The sequence below is a fragment of the Colobus angolensis genome, unplaced genomic scaffold (genome assembly GCF_000951035.1).
Source record: "Colobus angolensis palliatus isolate OR3802 unplaced genomic scaffold, Cang.pa_1.0 Scaffold68, whole genome shotgun sequence".
NCBI lineage: Eukaryota > Metazoa > Chordata > Mammalia > Primates > Cercopithecidae > Colobus > Colobus angolensis.
This window is the reverse complement of record NW_012120487.1, coordinates 1,308,655-1,326,460: the sequence shown is the minus strand read 5'-3', so window position 1 is coordinate 1,326,460 and position 17,806 is coordinate 1,308,655. Positions and strand designations below refer to the sequence as shown.

At 36.2% G+C, this 17,806-nt stretch overlaps 1 protein-coding gene across 3 annotated transcripts in view; it reads left to right on the top strand.

Moving 5' to 3' along the window:
- SPATA6 (spermatogenesis associated 6) overlaps window positions 1-17,806 on the top strand; it is a 162,555-nt gene that overhangs the window by 52,213 nt on the left and 92,536 nt on the right. For 2 of the 3 annotated variants that reach the window (XM_011926233.1, XM_011926231.1), the window contains exons 4-5: window positions 15,944-15,985; window positions 17,524-17,648. In XM_011926233.1, coding sequence (XP_011781623.1) covers window positions 15,944-15,985; window positions 17,524-17,648 — 167 coding nt within the window. The remainder of the gene's footprint in view (window positions 1-15,943; window positions 15,986-17,523; window positions 17,649-17,806) is intronic. The other variant, XM_011926232.1, reaches the window with a different exon arrangement.

Sequence of the window (17,806 nt, the reverse complement as noted above, 5' to 3'; positions counted from 1 at the left end):
TGAGTTCAATTCCTGGATATCCTTGTTAATTTTCTGTCTTGTTGATCTATCTAATGTTGACAGTGAGGTGTTGAAGTCTCCCATTATTATTGTATAGGAGTCTAAGTCTCTGTGTAATTCTCTAAGGACTTGCTTTATGAACACTGGGTGCTCCTGTGTTGGGTGCACATATATTTAGGATAGTTAGCTCTTCCTGTTGAATTGATCCCTTTACCATTATGTAATGTCCTTCTTTGTCTCTTTTGATGTTTGATCGTTTAAAGTCTGTTTTATCAGAGGTATTCCCATATTTCATGGAGACTTTGTCGTTTCTTTTTACTCTTTTTTCTCTAAACTTCTCTTCTCACTTCATTTCATTCATTTGATCTTCAGTCCCTGATACCCTTTCTTCCAGTTTGTCGAATCTGTTACTAAAGCTTGTGCATTCGTCACGTAGTTCTCGTGCCATGGTTTTCAGCTCCATCAGGTCATTTGGTTTTTGCTTATATCAAAATTGTATCATTTTTAATTGGTTGTAAAATTAGGTTGTTTTTCTTTAAATTAGATATATGTATTCTATAAGGCTTATTATAGAAAACAGTAATGTATCCATTTCAGCGAAGTTTGCTGAAGTGTATTATTTAGTATTCATTTTCTGTTTTTTTTTGTCTCAATTTTCTTTATTAGGAGCTACTATTATAGTATTTTGGATCATGTTGCCCATTTAGTGTTTATTTTCTGTGCTATTTAATTTTTTTTGTTTCTTTTTGATTGTATATTCTCATTTTCTTCTATTTTAAGGCATTATATCTGTTGTATTATTTTCTTTTCTGTTTATTTTAATTCATATTGAATTATGAAATAACTTCTGATTGAGTGTGGTGGCTCATAGACATAATCCCAGCACTTTGAGAAGCTTAGGCTAGAGAATTGCTTGAGGCTGGGGGTTGAAGATCAGCCTGCGCAATATAGTGAGACCCCATCTCTACAAAAATATTAAAAACTCCTCATATGTGGTGGTACATCCCTATAGTCCCAGCTACTCAGAAGGCTCAGGTCGGTGGATCACTTGAGCCCAGGAGTTTGAGGGTCCATTGAACTATGATTATGCTACTGCATTGCAGCCTGGGTGACAGAGTGAGACCCCATCTCTTATAACAGAAAAAGATTGAACTGACTTTCTCTATTTTTAATTTTTTCCTGATTTATATCATCTTACATCTGTGTTTTTCTAATTTTGATTAATGTAGTTCTTCAGTATCTTGTATTACTTACTTGATTTTTCAGTAGATTATAATTTTGCTCTATTTTGCTAGCAAGATTTTTGGCTGCCATCATTGTAGGAATTTTCTTCTTGTTCTTATTATTATTTAAACAAGAACTTGGTAAAAGATTTGACCTTGATCCTTTTCTTTGCTCATTTTTAATTGAATTTAAATTAAAAGCATTTTTGTTTTTCTTATGTCTTGGAAGATTGATTCAGGACAACATTTTAACTTCAAAGAGCTTCTATATGTAGTGTTCAAAGTGTGGTGGCTTGCTTTCTAGGGTGTTGTGTCTCTGTTCCATTTCACTTTTGCTAGTCCATTTTTTCCTGATGTTTTTATTTTTAGTTTTGTCCTGCTCAAGTTTTATTCTATTCCCTATAGTTTTTTTTCTAGTATTTTGGGTTTCATTCTGCACAGGAACCCTGGGTGGTCAGTTTCCGTCTTCAGACTTTATTGTACAACTTTTGAACTTACCTGCTATTGAAATGAGCAAACCCCTTTCCAGTTTCTGCTGTGTTTTTTCAAATTGATCTGCTGTGCTTCCTAGTATGTGTGTATGAGCTGTTTAGGGATTATCTTTCTAGGTCCTTTAGATGCACTCTTCCTTCTCCTTGTAAAGTGCCCATCTTTTGCCCATTTGTCCACTGTGTTTGTTATCTTCTTATTAATTTGTAGGAATTCCCTACATTTTCTCATTACAAGCCCTTTGCCAGTTATATGTTGCAAGTATCTTGTCCCACTGTGTGGCTTACATTTTTAATCCATTAGTGATTCTTGTTCTTTTGATGAACAAGTTATTTTTAACATGATCTGACTAACTAATGTTGTTTGATTTATTAATATTTTCCTTTGTGCCTAGTGCTTGTTTTTTTTTTTTAATTTTAAAGAAATCTTGGGCTGGGCGCGGTGGCTGAAGCCTGTGATCCCAGCACTTTGGGAGGCTGAGATGGGCGGATCACGAGGTCAGGAGATCGAGACCATCCTGGCTAACACGGTGAAACCCCGTCTCTACTAAAAATACAAAAAACTAGCCGGGCGAGGTGGCGGGCGCCTGTAGTCCCAGCTACTTGGGAGGCTGAGGCAGGAGAATGGCATGAACCCGGGAGGCGGAGCTTGCAGTGAGCTGAGATCCGGCCACTGCACTCCAGCTTGGGCGACAGAGTGAGACTCCGTCTCAAAAAAAAAGAAAAAAAAAAAAAAGAAATCTTTGCCTATACCAGTTATGAAAACATCCTTCTACATAATCTTTAAGAAGTATTATTTCTTTACGTTTTACATTTTGATTTATAGTCCACCAGGATTTAATTTTTATATATGGTATAAAGTCGGGATAAAATTTGTTTTATTCACATATAATCTCTAATTACAGAGTACCATTTGTTGAAAAGACTTATTCCCATTGCTTCACAGTGTTTATTTTGTCATAGATTAAGTGCCTGCTAGGGCATGTGTAGGCATGTGGAATTTTTTTCTAGCTTCTGTGTTGTTTTATGGGTCCGTTTGTCCATCCTTGCATAAATACTATACGTTCTTAATTACTGTAGCTTAAGTTTTGCTGTCTGGTAGTTTAAACCCTCCAGGTTTATTCTTCATTTTGAATATTGCCTTAGGTAGTCTTTGTATACTAAAGCAAACTACACTCCTCTTATGAATACACTTCAATGACTATTGACATTTGTATGTAACCATATAACCGCTACTCACTGAAATACAAAATACTTGCAGCATCTAAAAGGTTCCCTTCTGCAGACACCTAGACCAGTGGAACTGAATCAGAGAACCCAGAAGCAAACCCACACACTGCAGTGAACTCATTGTTGACACAGGTGTCAAAAACATACACTGGGGAAAAGATAGTCTCTTTAATAAATAGTACTGGAAAAACTGGGTATCTATATGCTAAAGAATGAAACTGGTTCCCTATCTCTCACCATATACAAAAATCAAACCAGAATGTATTGAAGACTTAAGTCTAAGACCTCAGACTATGAAACTACTACAGGAAAACATTGGGGAAAGTCTCCAGTACATTCATTGGTCAGGGCAAAGACTTCTTGAGCAGTACCCCTCAAGCACAGGTAACCAAAGCAAATGTGGACAACTGGGATCACATCAAGTTAAAAAGCTTCTGCACAGCAAAGGATACAATCAGCAAAGGGAAGAGACAGCCCACAGAATGGGAGAAAATATTTACAAACTGCCCCTCTGACAAGGAATTAATAACCAGAATATAAGGAGCTCAAAAAACTCTATAGGAAAATATCTAATAATCTGATCAAAATATGGGCAAAAGATTGAATAAATATTTTTCAAAAGACTTACAAATGGCAGACTGGCATATGAAAATGTGCTCAACATCATTGATCATCAGAGAAATGCAGATCAAAACTACAATGTGATATCATCTCACCCTAGTTAAAATGGCTTTTATCCAAAAGACAGGCAATAACAAATGCTGGCGGGGATGTGGAGAAGAGGGAACCCTTGTACATTGTTTCTGGGAATGTAAATGTGGAGAACAGTGTGGAGGTTCAGAAAACTAAAAATAGAGTTACCATATGATCCAACAATCCACTGCTGAGTATATACCCAAAAGAAAGGAAAACCGTATGTCAAAAAGATATCTGCATTCCTACGTTTGTTGCAGCACTGTTAACAATAGCTAAGACTTGGACCTAAATGTCCATCAACAGATGAATGAATAAAGTGTACATTTACTCAATAGAGTATTATTCAACTGTAAAAAAGAATAAGATCCAGTCATATGCAACAACATGGATGGAACTATTCCACTTACGTTAAGTGAAATAAGCCAGGCACAGAAAGACAGACATCACATGTTCTCACTTATTTGTAGGATCTAAAAATCAAATCAGTTGAACTCATGGAGTTAGAGTAGAATGATGGCTCCCAGAGGCTGGGAAGGATAGTAACAGATTTATGGGGAGGTGGGGATGGTTAATGGATACAAAAAATATAGAAATAATGAATAAGACCTACTATTTGATAGCGCAATCGGATGACTATAGTCAATCATACCTTAATTGTATATTTTAAAATAAAGAGTATAATTGGATTGTTTGTAACTCAAAGGATAAATGCTTGAGGGGATGGATACCCCATTCTTCATGATGTGCTTATTTTACATTTCTGCCTGTATTAAAACATTTCATGTACCCCATAAATATATACATGTACTATGTATGTGCCTGCAAAATTTTAAAACAATTAAAGCAGGATGCAGTGGCTCATGCCTGTAATCCCAGCACTTTGGAAGGCTGAGGCAGGTGGATCACCTGAGGTCAGGATTTTGAGACCAGTCCGGGCAACGTGGTGCAAACCCCCTCCCTACTAAATACAAACATTAGCCGGGTGTGGTGGCAGATGCCTATAATTCCTGTTACTCAGGAGGCTGAGACAGGAGAATCACTTGAATTTGGGAGGTGGAGGTTGCAGTGAGCTGACATTGTACCACTGCACTCCAGCCTGTGTGACAGGGTGAGACTCCGTCTCAAAAAAAAAGAAAACATTAAAAAGTTCCGTTTCTCCCCTACCAGTCAATACCTCTCCCCAGGATAGTCATTTTTCTTTTTTTTTTTTTTTTTTTTTTTCTTTTTGAGACGGAGTTTTGCTCTTGTTGCCCAGGCTGGGGTGCAATGGCCCAATCTCTGCTCACCGCAACCTCTGCCTCCTGGGTTAAAGCAATTATCCTGCCTCAGCTTCCCGAATAGCTGGGACTACTGGCATGCACCACCATGCCTGGTTAATTTTGTATTTTTAGTAGAGATGTGGTTTCTCCATGTTGGTCAGGCTGGTCTTGAACTCCTTACCTCAAGTGATCTGCCCGCCTCAGCCTCCCAAAGTGCTGGGATTACAGGTGTGAACTACCACGCCCGGCCAACTTTTCTGACGTTTTATCAGCATTGATTAATTTTATTCTTGGACTTCATATAAATGAAATCATGTAATATGTATTTATTGGAATATGTTATTTTAATTTTTTAACTAAACCTAGTGTCTGTAAGAATTATCTATGTTGTTATGTCTCAGTAGTTTATTCTTCTTTAATGCTGTTTAGTATTATGTTATATGAATATACTACCATTCATTTTTCTATTGATGACAATTGTTTTAAGTTTTGGATTATTATGAATAAAAGTACTACGAGCATTCTTATAAATATCTTTTGGTAAAGAGATATACGTAGTTCTTTTGGTATATTCTTACAGGTGAAATTTCTGAATCATAGGGTAGATGTATGCCTAGTTTTAGTTGACACTGCTGAATACTTTCCAAAAATTAACTGTACCATTCATGGTTAATTTTGAATATATGACATTGTATGTGAAAAATTGTAAAAATAGTTGAAGGCATAGTGTCTTGTTCTCTTTCTCCAGATAGGCTTTATGTTTGCTTTTTATTTGTTTATAGTAGGTTGCTAGTAGTACTAGCAATCCTTGATGGTATCAATCCAATGTCACGCATTGAGATGATTTGAAGATGGATTTCAGTCCTTGTAAAGACCAAGTTCCTTTGAGTTAATCCTTATTCCTACGATCCTGTCTTTTGGGGGCCCTATCCAAATTGAAGAGACTTTATAAAGACTTCCTCTTCTTAGTAGACCCTGCACTCATGTTCTGCTTCTAGTCTGTAAAATCTCAGCTCAGCTTTTCCAGTCTTTCAATTTCTTTTTTCCAGAATTAGCAGATTCTCTTAGGGAGAAAACAGCTCCAATGTCTGGTTCATCTCCCTGGCTTTGCCTTCTCCCAAATCTTGGCTTTGTCGTTCGTCACTGCTTTATTAGCTTCTCTGTGAATACAGGCAGATTTTTAAAAATAATCCAGATTTTCTTAACCTTTTTAGAATGATTGGTCTGCTTTGTGTAAATTGTCATTATAGAAGCAGAAATCTGTTTCTCATTAATATATTTTCTGCTCTTATCCTTTCTCTCTATATTCTCCCATCCTCCTTTCCCCCATTCTGCCTGATTCATTATTCCAAATCTCTATTATTGGACTGATAATGCATAGTTAAGCATTACAGCTTTCTATGATGTATATTCTTTCCATTTGATACACACATTCATATTCCTGCGTATTTATTTTTCTAGATGAACTTTGAATCATTTTTGAAGGTCTAAGATAAATCTCTTTAAGCTTTAATTTTATTTTGGGAGAATTGCCATTTTTACATTTCCATTCTTCCCGTCCAGATATGTGATATATATTGATTTATTTAAGCTTGTTTTCTTCCAGCCTGTTACTACTAATGTTTTGGGGACTATGTGTATGTGTATGTGTATATTTGCTCTACATTTCTGACTATATTTATTTTTAACTATTATATTTTTCTTCCTGCTTTTGAGAATAAGATCCTTCACCCAATTTGTTCTTGTTTCTCTTTTCTTTTTTTAAGGGAAGGTGGAGTTGCTGTATAGTAAAGTGACAAAAATACGTTTATCTTATATTCAGTCATTCTACTGTACTTTCGTATTGTGTCTTAAGTCTTTTCAGTATATTTCAAATATTTATTTATGATAGGCTTAATGATCTTAATATTATTAGTTTGCAATATAACCATAACATGTGGCTTATAATACTACTGGTTCTTGGAATTTATTGACTTTTTCCCTGAGCATATAAGATAGAGATCAAATATAACATGGCTGCTTACAAGGATTTATTCTTTTTGTGTTGGTTACATTGAAACTTTCTTATTTTTCAAGTTTTATTTTATTTTTAATTGACATAATAATTGTGCATCTATATTGGGCATCATATGAAATTTTAATACATTTATACACGTGTAATGATCAAATTAGGGTAATTAGCATATCTAGCACCTCAAACATTTATTGTTTCTTTTTGCTAAGACTATTCAGAGTCCTCTCTTCTAGCTATTTTGAAATATACCATACATTGTTGATAACTATAGTCACCCTACTGTGCAATAGATCATCAGCATTAGTTCATCCTATCTAACTGTAACTTTGTACTCATCCATCAATCTTTCCTCATCCCCTCTCCATCTTAACCTACCCAACCTCTGGTTATTACTATTCTGCTCTCTACTTCTATTGTATCATAGTGTTTTATTAGATTTCACCTATCAGTGAGATACTGCATCATTTTTTTCTTTCTGTGTTGTGCTTATTTTACTTAACCTAATGTCCTCTAGGTTTATGCATGTTATTGCAAATGGTAAGATTTCATTCTTTTTTGTGGCTAAATAGTATTCTGCTGTGAAACTTTCTTCATCTTATTTTACCTTATGTATTTCATTATATCAAATATCACATCAAAGCTAACATGTAGTAGATTCTTAATAAGTGTCTATTACTGGGTCAATGCTGCAACTTGCCTCTCTGGCTCTTATACTAGATTAGTTTGTTGTTGCTTATTATTTAGGAAAAAATCAAGCCATGTTTTTCTCTATTCTCTTTTACCACAACAATCATTAACACAGAAGAAGACTTCTGTGACCAAAGTGGTAGGGGTTCTCCCCACCACCAAGCAAGCAATAAACTTCTTCAGCAAATACCAACTGGGTGTCCTCCAATTTAATTTTGACCCTTTCTACTTGGAGATAGTGTCAGATCCCACAGATTGAGGGGTTTAGTCCCTCATATCCTGCAGTCCCTACAGACACCAGGCCCAAGTCCAGGCTGGAACTTCCTCCTGACTGGCTTGAAGTTGGGGTTTCCATGACCCCCTCTTTGACTAATTTGCTAGAGCAGCTTACGAAGCTCAGAGGAATGCTTAAACCTATGTTTACCAGTTTATTATAAAGGCTATTACAAAGAATATGGATGAAGAGATATATAGCATGAGGTTTAGTAGAAGGGGCACGGAGCTTCCATCCCTCCCTGGATGAGCCACCCTCCAGGAACATCCACATGTTAGCTATTCAGAAACAGTCTTCTTGGGTTTTTATAGAGGCATCATGACATAGGCACGATTGTTTAAACTATTGGCCATTGGTGATCAACTTGACCCTCCACCCCTCTCCCCTCCTAGAGTTTGTGGGGGTTGCTGCAAGTCCCAACTCTAATCATGCTCTTGTCTTTCCAGTGACCAGCCCCATCCTGAAGCTGTCAGTCAACATTGGCATACAAAAAGACAGTATTTTGGAGGGGGATGAAGACCAAATATATATTTCATAGTATCAGATTGATAGATTCTCATGACCTTGAAATCAGTACCATCATAAATTGCTTCTCAGTACTACCTTGGACTCCTTTTACTTCTTGGAAAACTTTCTCTTTAATTTCTATCATTGATATTCTAAAAATATTCATTTATCTTATCAGGTGTCCCCTTATTTAAACTCTAGTATTCTTAAGATGAAGAGATGATTACTTCCCATTTCACTGACCAAAATTGAGGTAATAGTAGTGATGTGCCTAAGTTTATTGCACTCTGTCCTAAAAGTAACCTACACTCTTACCCGTACTTATCTTTGCCCAGTCTTACAGGATGAAGTTTTTCTGTTCTGTTCAAAGTTACTCTGTTTACGGGTCTTCTTTATCTCCTCATGCCATCTCTAGGAGCTTGTTCATTAGATGTATCCTGTAAGCCCCATTTCCTTAGTGTCTTTCTTGTCACTGCTTTCTTACCCTATATAAACATGATGTACTTTTCCACCCTAAAAAGAAATATTTCCTGTCTTCATCCTTGTCCCTCTCTAGCAAGTGTCTTATTTCTTTATTCTACTTCTCGTTCAGATACCACGTATATTTTGTAAATCACTATTTTCTAGTTCTAGTAGAGTTGTTAGTGAAAAGAAAACAAGTTTGAATACAGTAATACCTGAGCTCAGGAACTGTTATCTTTGATAACATTAGCCTTTAGTCTCTGTTTTTTATCTGTAAAATAGAGGTAGTACTTACCTTGTTAGGATGGTTTTAAGGGTTTGTTTGAAGCTAATAGAAGCTTAGTCTTGACACACAGAAGATACTGTTTAAATGGTAGTAAACACTGTTTTGATTACTTGTAAGTTTTTTGTTTTTAAAATATTTTCTAGTTTGTAATCATGTTTTTCAAATAGTTGAGGTTGCAGAGTAATTGACTTCAGGAAAAATATAGTGTTAGTATATGTGGAAAATTAAGAAACTGAGCTTATCCTAAGATTATGTTTAACTCATTTGATTACTTCTTCCCTACCCTTTCCCTTTTCTCTTTCTCCTTCCCTTCCCCTTCCCTTCCTTCTCTCTCCTTTTCCTTCCTTCCTCCCTCGCCTTCCCTTCTCCTCCACCGCTCCCCTCCTATCTTCTTTCCTTCCTTCCTTCCTTCCTTCCTTCCTTCCTTCCTTCCTTCCTTCCTTCCTTCCTTCCTTCCTTCCTTCCTCCCTCCCTCCCTCCCTCCCTCCCTTGCTTTCTTGCTTTTTTCCAGGTCTGGTTTTGTTGCCCAGGCTGGAGTGCAGTGGCAGTCTCAGCTCACTGTGACCTCTGCCTCCCAGGCTCAAGTGATCTACCTCAGCCTCCCAAGTATCTGGGACCACAGGCACATGCCACCAGGCAGCTAATTTTTTGCATATATACATATGTATTTTGTAGGGATGGGTTCTTGCCATGTTGCCCAGGCTGGTCTTGAACTCCTGGGCTCAAGCGACCCTCCCGCCTTGGCTTCCCAAAGTACTGGGATTATAGGAGTGAACTACCACGCCCAGGAATTCTTTTGATTTCTAATGAAATTTTATCGTATGCTCAGGTATTTTCTAGAAGACAGGATTTTGCTTTGTGCTTAATCATTATAATTATTGTAAGGTCAGTCAAGTTTCATAGAAGCCAAACTCATATTAGTACCACTTCAGCATTTTCCCTTTTTTGTTCTTCCATTTATTAATAATGAGATTAGAAGAAGCATGATGTATTCATAGGATATATTGTGTTATTTGAGGGGTGAAGAAAAGTCTTTTTAAGCAAAAGTTGCTTATCCAGTGACCTATGATAATAACTAAGATTAGTTTAAATATTTTTAAATTACCTGTACAGACACAATTACTATAAGAGAATATAGAGGATTAAGAAATGCATAAAATACAGACCCTTTGTTTAAAAGAACATCAATTGCAGTAAAAGAGGAATCAGGTATGTAACTATATAATCAGAATCCTTCCATAGGTGTCCTGGCTTTGAGGAGGTCAGACAACTATTGTATGAATCATTCAGATGGATGTTGATATTGCTGAAAATTATGACAAGTCTTAAGTTTGAGAGGAAGATTAGCCAGTTAGATCTTCAATGAAAAAGTGGTAGTGGCCATGAGTTTACGAGATTGCAGTGAGAAAGGGTAAACAGTTGACAAAACCATGTGGCATGAGATTAAAAGGAGATGATTAATTTCATGGTAAGAGTCTATTGCTTCTACTTCTGTCTTTGTAAAACCTTTAAAAAAATTTTTAATGATAAAAATAGTATTGTTCAATGTATGAAAGGTAGGAAATATGTAGATATTCTGAAAAATTTAAACATTTATGTGATTAACATTTTGAGTGAGGAATTTGAACATTTTAATAAATCTTATGGAAAAATCAGCATAGAACTTTATAACAACAACAAAACAGTGTATTGAGAACTTTCATGGTGGTATGTTTAGAGCACACACACACATAATTTTGTCCAATTGAAAACATTTTAAAAACCTTTGTATTAGAAAAATACTCATAAAGACACAAAAGTAGACAAAAGAGAATAATGAAACCCCCTATGTACTCAAAACTTAGTTCCATAATTATTAACACATGGCTAATGTTTTTTTATCTGTATCTCCTTACTTCATTGCCTATTTTTAGATTATTTTGAAGCAAACTTCAGACATCATATCCTTTTATCTGTGGATATGGACATCTAAACTATAGGAACAGTACTATATCACATCTAAAAATGAACAATTTCTTATCAAATATCCACCCAGTTTACATTTCTCTGGTTTTTGTTTTGTTTTGTTTTTTTGTTTTTGAGATGGAGTCTCAGTCTGTCGCCCAGGCTGGAGTGCAGTGGTGAGATCTCAGGTCACTGCAACCTCCACCTCCCATGTTCAAGCAATTCTGCTTCAGCCTCCCAAGTAGCTGGGATTACAGGCATGCACCACCAAGTCTGGCTAATTTTTGTATTTTTAGTAGAGACAGGGTTTCACCATATTGGCCAGGCTGATCTCGAACTCCTGATCTTGTGATCTGCCCGCCTCAGCCTCCCAAAGTGCTGGGATTATAGGTGTGAGCCACCTCATCCGGCCTCCCTGTTTTATAATTGTTAAAATAGTCTTGTGTTTGAATTGAGACTCAGATATCTAAGTTCCATACATTGTGATTGGTTGATGTCTCTGAAATATATATTTTTTTCTGTTAATTTTCAACTTCTTTAATTATACATGATAATGTAGATACTTTTCTGTGTAGCAGTCTAAGCATCTTTCATTCAGTATTGTTCTAGGTATTTCACATTTAAAAAACAGATTATAAAGTTGTTTCTAATTGTTGCTGTTACATAAAAATACATTTGACTTTGGCATATTATCTTTGTTTTAGCAACTTTGCTATATACATTAATTTAAAAGAAATGTGTCTTTAAATTACTTTGGACATTTTGTATTTGCATTGTCTTTAAATAACAAACATCATAGTTTCTCTTTTCTTACTGTTAAACCTTTTAATTTATTTATTGCTTTATTCCAGTGGCTCAGAACTCCAGTAAAATGTTGAAGTAAATGACAGCCATGAATGAAGTATATGTCTTATTCTTGATCTCAGAGGGAAAGTTTCAGCTTTCACCACGTGGTATAATGTTTGCTGTAGGTTTTTGGTAGAAAACCTTTATCACATTAAAAAAGGTCCCTTCTAGTCTTGGTTTGCTGAGATTTTGTAAAAGCATAAATGGTGGTTAAATTTTATGAAACACCTTTTTTTTTCTCTTTTATTCTGTTCATGTGGTGAATTATGCTGCATTATTTTTGAATATTAAACCATATTTGTATGTTAGTGGATTTGAGTTGATAATATTTTGTTCAGGATTTTTGCATCTCTATTCATGAACTTGATTGCCTGTCCTTTTTCTTTTCTTGTAAGGTCCTTGTCGGGTTTTAGTATCAAGATTTTGCAGGGCTTATAAATAAGTTGAGAAGGATTCTTTCTTTTACTGTTTCCTAAGAGTATGCACATCATTGGCATTTTGAAAATAAATTAACCAGTGCAGTCATCTGGCTTACTGTTTTATTTGTTGTAAGATTTTAAATAAAATGTATGTATTTGTGTGTATTTGTATGTGTGTACATGTATACACATACATAAATATACACACAGGCACACATACATATGTGAATATTCACTTTTTCCTATATGTTATGTAAATGTTTTCTTTTTGTAGGAATTTGATTTTTTTCATACATCATTATTTTGAAGCAAATCTCATATATCATATCCTTTTATCTATATATATGAATATTTCACTCTACTCTCTTCTTGCTTGAATAAGGTTTCTGAGGACAAGTCAGAGGTATTTCTTATCTTTGCTTTTCTATAGGTTCAGTATTTTTTCCCTTTGGCTTCTTTCAGGATTTTTTATTTCTTTTCAATTTTGTTTTCCTTTTGCTTTTTCTTTTTCTTTCTTTTTTTTTTTTTTTTTGAGACAGAGTCTCGCTCCTTCACCCAGGCTGGAGTGTGGGGGTATGATTTTGGTTCACTGCCACCTCCACCTCCCTGGCTCAAGTGATCCTCCTACCTCAGCCTCCCGAGTAGCTGGGACTAGAGGTGTGTGCCACTATGCTCTGCTAATTTTTGTATTTTCTGTAGAGACAGAGTTTTGCTGTGTCGCCCTGGCTGGTTTTGAACTCCTGAGCTCTAGCAATCCACATTCCTCAGACTCCCAAAGTGCTGGGATTACAGGTGTGAGCCACCGTGCCTGGCACAAGAGTTTTCTTTTGTCTTTGAGTTTCTGAAGTTTGAATATGATATGCCTAGGGATATTTTGGGGGGGGGCATTTATTCTGCTTGCTGTTCCCTGACCTTCCTGTATTTTGGTTTGGCATCTGACACTAATTTAAGGAAATTTGTTGTCATTATTGCTTCAGGCACTTTTGTGTTTTGTTTTTTTTTTCCCCAGTTCTTTTTCTGATATTCTCATCATGCATATTTATACCTTTTGTTGTCATCTCAGAGGTCTTGGATATTTTTGTTGTGTTTTTTTTTTTTTCAGTCTTTTTTTTTCTGTTTGCTTTTTAGTTTTGGAAGTTTTTGTTGTGATATCTTTAAGCTTTAAGATTCTTTCTTCAGCCATGTCCCATCTAATAGTGAGTTCATCAAAGGCATTGTTCATTTCCATTACAGTGTTTTCTGTTTTCAATCTATAGTATTTCTTTTTTATTTGTGAAAGTTGTCAGAATCAAAATCAAGTCATCTGTGTTAAAAACAAAAACAAAAACAAAAAACATCAAAAAAACACCTGACAAATAGAATGGGGAAAGACTATGAGGGGAGGATTGTCACACTTGTGTGCCTGATAACAAAACTATCATAGAAGACTCTACAAAAATCTAAGTCTTGCACAAAAGCCATTGCAACCTAACCCAAAAAATACTTGCATGAGCACATCTGCCCAGCAACTTCCTGTCCAACCTTGGACTGTCATCACCCTTGTTATTGATACTTGTAGCCAAGACTAATCATTTCAAAACAATTATGTAATTTTCCTCACATTCCCTTTAAAATCCTTTGTCTGCCTTTGCCTCCCTGGATGCACATATAGTTTACTATGGCACCTGTATTCCCATTTCAATGCCCTATTCCTGAATAAATATTATTTTCTTTAAAGAGCCTCTTGCTGTTTATTTAGGTTGGCAGTTTTTTTCTTAGAATTTCCGTCTCTTTCTGCTTATATTATCCAGCTGTTCCTGCATGTTGTTTCCTTTTTCCATTAGATCCCATGGCGTGTTACAGTTTTTCAAAATTCATGATACAGTAATTCCAACATTCCTGTCATATCTGACTCTGGTTCTGATGCTTGTTCAGTCTCTTCAAACTGTTTTTTTTTTTTTTTTTTTTTGCTGTTTAGTATGCCTTATGTAAGTATTTGTACTTAGTATGTACTTATTTGCTGAAAGCTATACTGAGTGAATGAAACTGTGGTAAAGAGCTTTTAGTAATGTATCGGTAAAGTGTGAGGAGAGGAAGGTGTTCTACAGTCTTATGATCAGGTCACAGTCTTTTGGTGAGCCTGTGCCCCTAAATTGTGACCTTCACCGGTGCTTCTGATTTTCCCGTCTTAGTTTGGACAGGATGGCTGGAAGGAGAGGCAGTGAGTTTTTCCCTTCCCCTGTGTGGAATGCTAGATATGGTTGGAGTTGGGTATTTCCCTTCTCCCACGTGGAAGGCTAGAGGGAGCTGGACTTGGGTTTTCTTCCCAGAAGTAGAACCCCAGACCTGGCTGGAGTATTTGAGTATTTACTTTCTCTCAGATAGGTTAAGCTCTGATATGAGCCCAGTTGATTAGGCTGTAGAAAAAGAATCCTGAGGTCAGGTCTTTTTAAGAATGGAATGCTCTGACATACTTCAAAATGGTTTCTTTTCTCTTCTCCCTGCTGGTGGAAATATGAGGGGATTTTTCTCCAGTATTTATAGTGAGGACCTAGTAGAACTCCAGGAAGTAAAACTTAACAAAAACTTGAGAGCCCAATGATTGGCTATCTCAGGAGTTTTATCTCTCACACTTGTCCCCACTGAGCCTCCAGCAACTCTTCACTTAGAGTTCAGGCGACCCATGCAGAGTTTCACTAGTGATGCTGGAAGTGCACCAAGGAAGCGGAGGAAAGTCATGACACTACAAGACAAAGTTGAATGGCTTGATATGTACCATACATAGAGGGCCGCAGCTGAGGTTGCATTCCATTTCAAACAGACAATTTATCTTGTAAGCAGACAATATAAACTTATGGTATCAATAAATATGGTACCATAAATGTGTTTTCTCATCCTTAGGATTTTCTTAATAACATTTTCTTTTCTCTAGCTTACTTTATTGAAAGAATACAGTATATAATACATATAGCATAAAATATATGCTAATCAACTATGTTCCTAGTAACGCTTCTGGTCAACAGTAGGCTATGAAGATTTTGGGAAGGAAAAAATTATACATGGATTTTTAATGAGGCATGTGTTGGTGCCCCTAACGCTCAAGTTGTTCAAGAGTCAATGTACCTCACCGTACTCACCACTCTACTTAAGAAATAGACATAATTTATATTTATAAAAGTATACATTAGGCTGGGCACGGTGGCTCACACCTGTAATCCCAGCACTTTGGAAGGCCGAGGTGGGTGGATCACAAGGTCAGGAGATTGAGACTATCCTGGCCAACATGGTGAAACCCCGTTTCTACTAAAATCCAAAAAAAAAAAAAAAAAAAAGGTAGCCAGGTGTGGTGGTGCGTGTCTGTAGTCCCAGCTACTTAGGAGGCTGAGGCAGGGGAATTGCTTGAGTCCAGGAGGCAGAGGTTGCAGTGAACCAAGATTGTGCCACTGCACTCCAGCCTGGTGACAGAGCGAGACACTGTCTCTAAAAAAAAGATGTGTACATTATATATGAATACATAAGCATATATATAGTCTACCTAGTGATTACTTTGGCTTTTAGACACTCCCATGATAAATTAAGTAATTTTTTGCTATTAATTTATTTAAGGAAATTTTTCTTTAAACTTTTAGATGATACAGCAGTGTTCGAGTTGATACAGCTAGTTCCACCAGGTAATATATATTTATGTAATATATAATATAATATATCATAAAGTGATGTAATATATGATATAATGTATTACATATTGATTATACTATATTATTTGATAAGGATATAATATAGTGTATTCTATACTGATACAGTAAATTGACTTGGGAACTCATGTCAGTGACATGTTTTTTTACTTTAAAATCTCATCTTTCCAGGCCGGGCATGGTGGCTCATGCCTGTAATCCCAGCACTTTGGGAGGCTGAGGCAGGCGGATAACCCGAGGTCAGGAGTTCGAGAGCAGTCTCACCAACATGGTGAAACCCCGTCCCTACTAAAAATACAAAAATTATCTGGGTGTGGTGGTGGGCATCTGTAATCCCAACTACTCGGGAGGCTGAGACAGGAGAATCACTTGAACCTGGGAGGCAGAGGTTGCATTGAGCCAGGATCACGCCATTACACTCCAGCCTGGGTGACAGAGTGAGACTCTCTCAAAAAAAAAAAAAAAAAATCTCATCTTTCCTCCTCTTCCCAAGTTAAGAACAGTGTAAAGTTTCTATTGTTGATCTACTATGTGTAAAATGTCAGTAGACCAAAATAATATATACAGAAAGATTGTCATAAATGTCACTTTAATACATTGTTCTAAAATTGAATAGTAGTAATTGAAAATGGAAAATAACTTATCATTCTAAAATATTTTGTGGCAGTCATAAAAACTGACTTTTAAGTTTTTGTGATTTTTCTAAAACTGTATATTTTTATTGATAAAATAGTTAATTATCATTGTTTTTGTGTGTTGCCTATTATTAGGGAAGGGAAGAGAATAAAACCTTACTTACGTAGTAATGTTACAGTTCCCTGGAGAAGGCAGAGTTAAAATATAGAGGATAGTTTCATTTCTGATATTGATTTCTGTGATTATAGATGACATCTATATTAATCAAATTTTTTTAATGTGAAAAATGGAGTGCTGGCTGGGTGCAGTGGCTCACGCTTGTAATCCCAGCACTTTGTGGGGACCAAGGTGGGCAGATCACGAGGTCAGGAGATTGAGACCATCCTGGCCAACATGTTGAAACCCCGTCTTTACTAAAAATACATAGCTGGGCGTGGTGGTGCACGCCTGTAGTCCTAGCTACTCAGGAGGCTGAGGCAGGAGAATCACTTGAACCCAGGGTGGGGTGGAGGTTGCAGTGAGCTGAGATGGAGCCATTGCACCCCAGCCTGGGCAAAAAGAGTGAAACTCCATCTCAAAATAAATAAATAAATAAATAAATAAATAAATAAATACAAACAAACCAACCAATGTGGAGATGGTAACTGACATATAAATGTTGGACCAACTTCATATTTTTGTAGTATGTTTCTGAAAAAGGAAAATGTGTTAATATTTTTAACATATCTTTATTTTAATTTTCCTTTCATAGAAAATAAACATGACCCAAAACAGGTATTTCAATAAGGCATCAGGCAGTAGATACATGATACTTGATGATTTTGCTTCTAAATAGAATATTTTGTTATAATTTGAATCATAGGATATCTTTCTTGTAGTGGGTGAAACACTGTCTACATATGATGAAAATACACGGGATTTCATGTTTCCGGGTCCAAACCAAATGTCTGGACATCATGATTCAAACCGCCAGGTTACCATGAGGAGGATTTCTGGCCTTCGAGTAAGTGCTTGCAATTTTCTGAATCAGTTTTTGATGGAAAATCATTGTCAGAAACCACCGCATAGCGCTCGTCATCTTAAATGTGAAGAACAAATTCAAAGTGTAATTTAGTTTACTTCTTGTTTTATAGTTTAAATCTTAATTGTTTTAGATTTCAA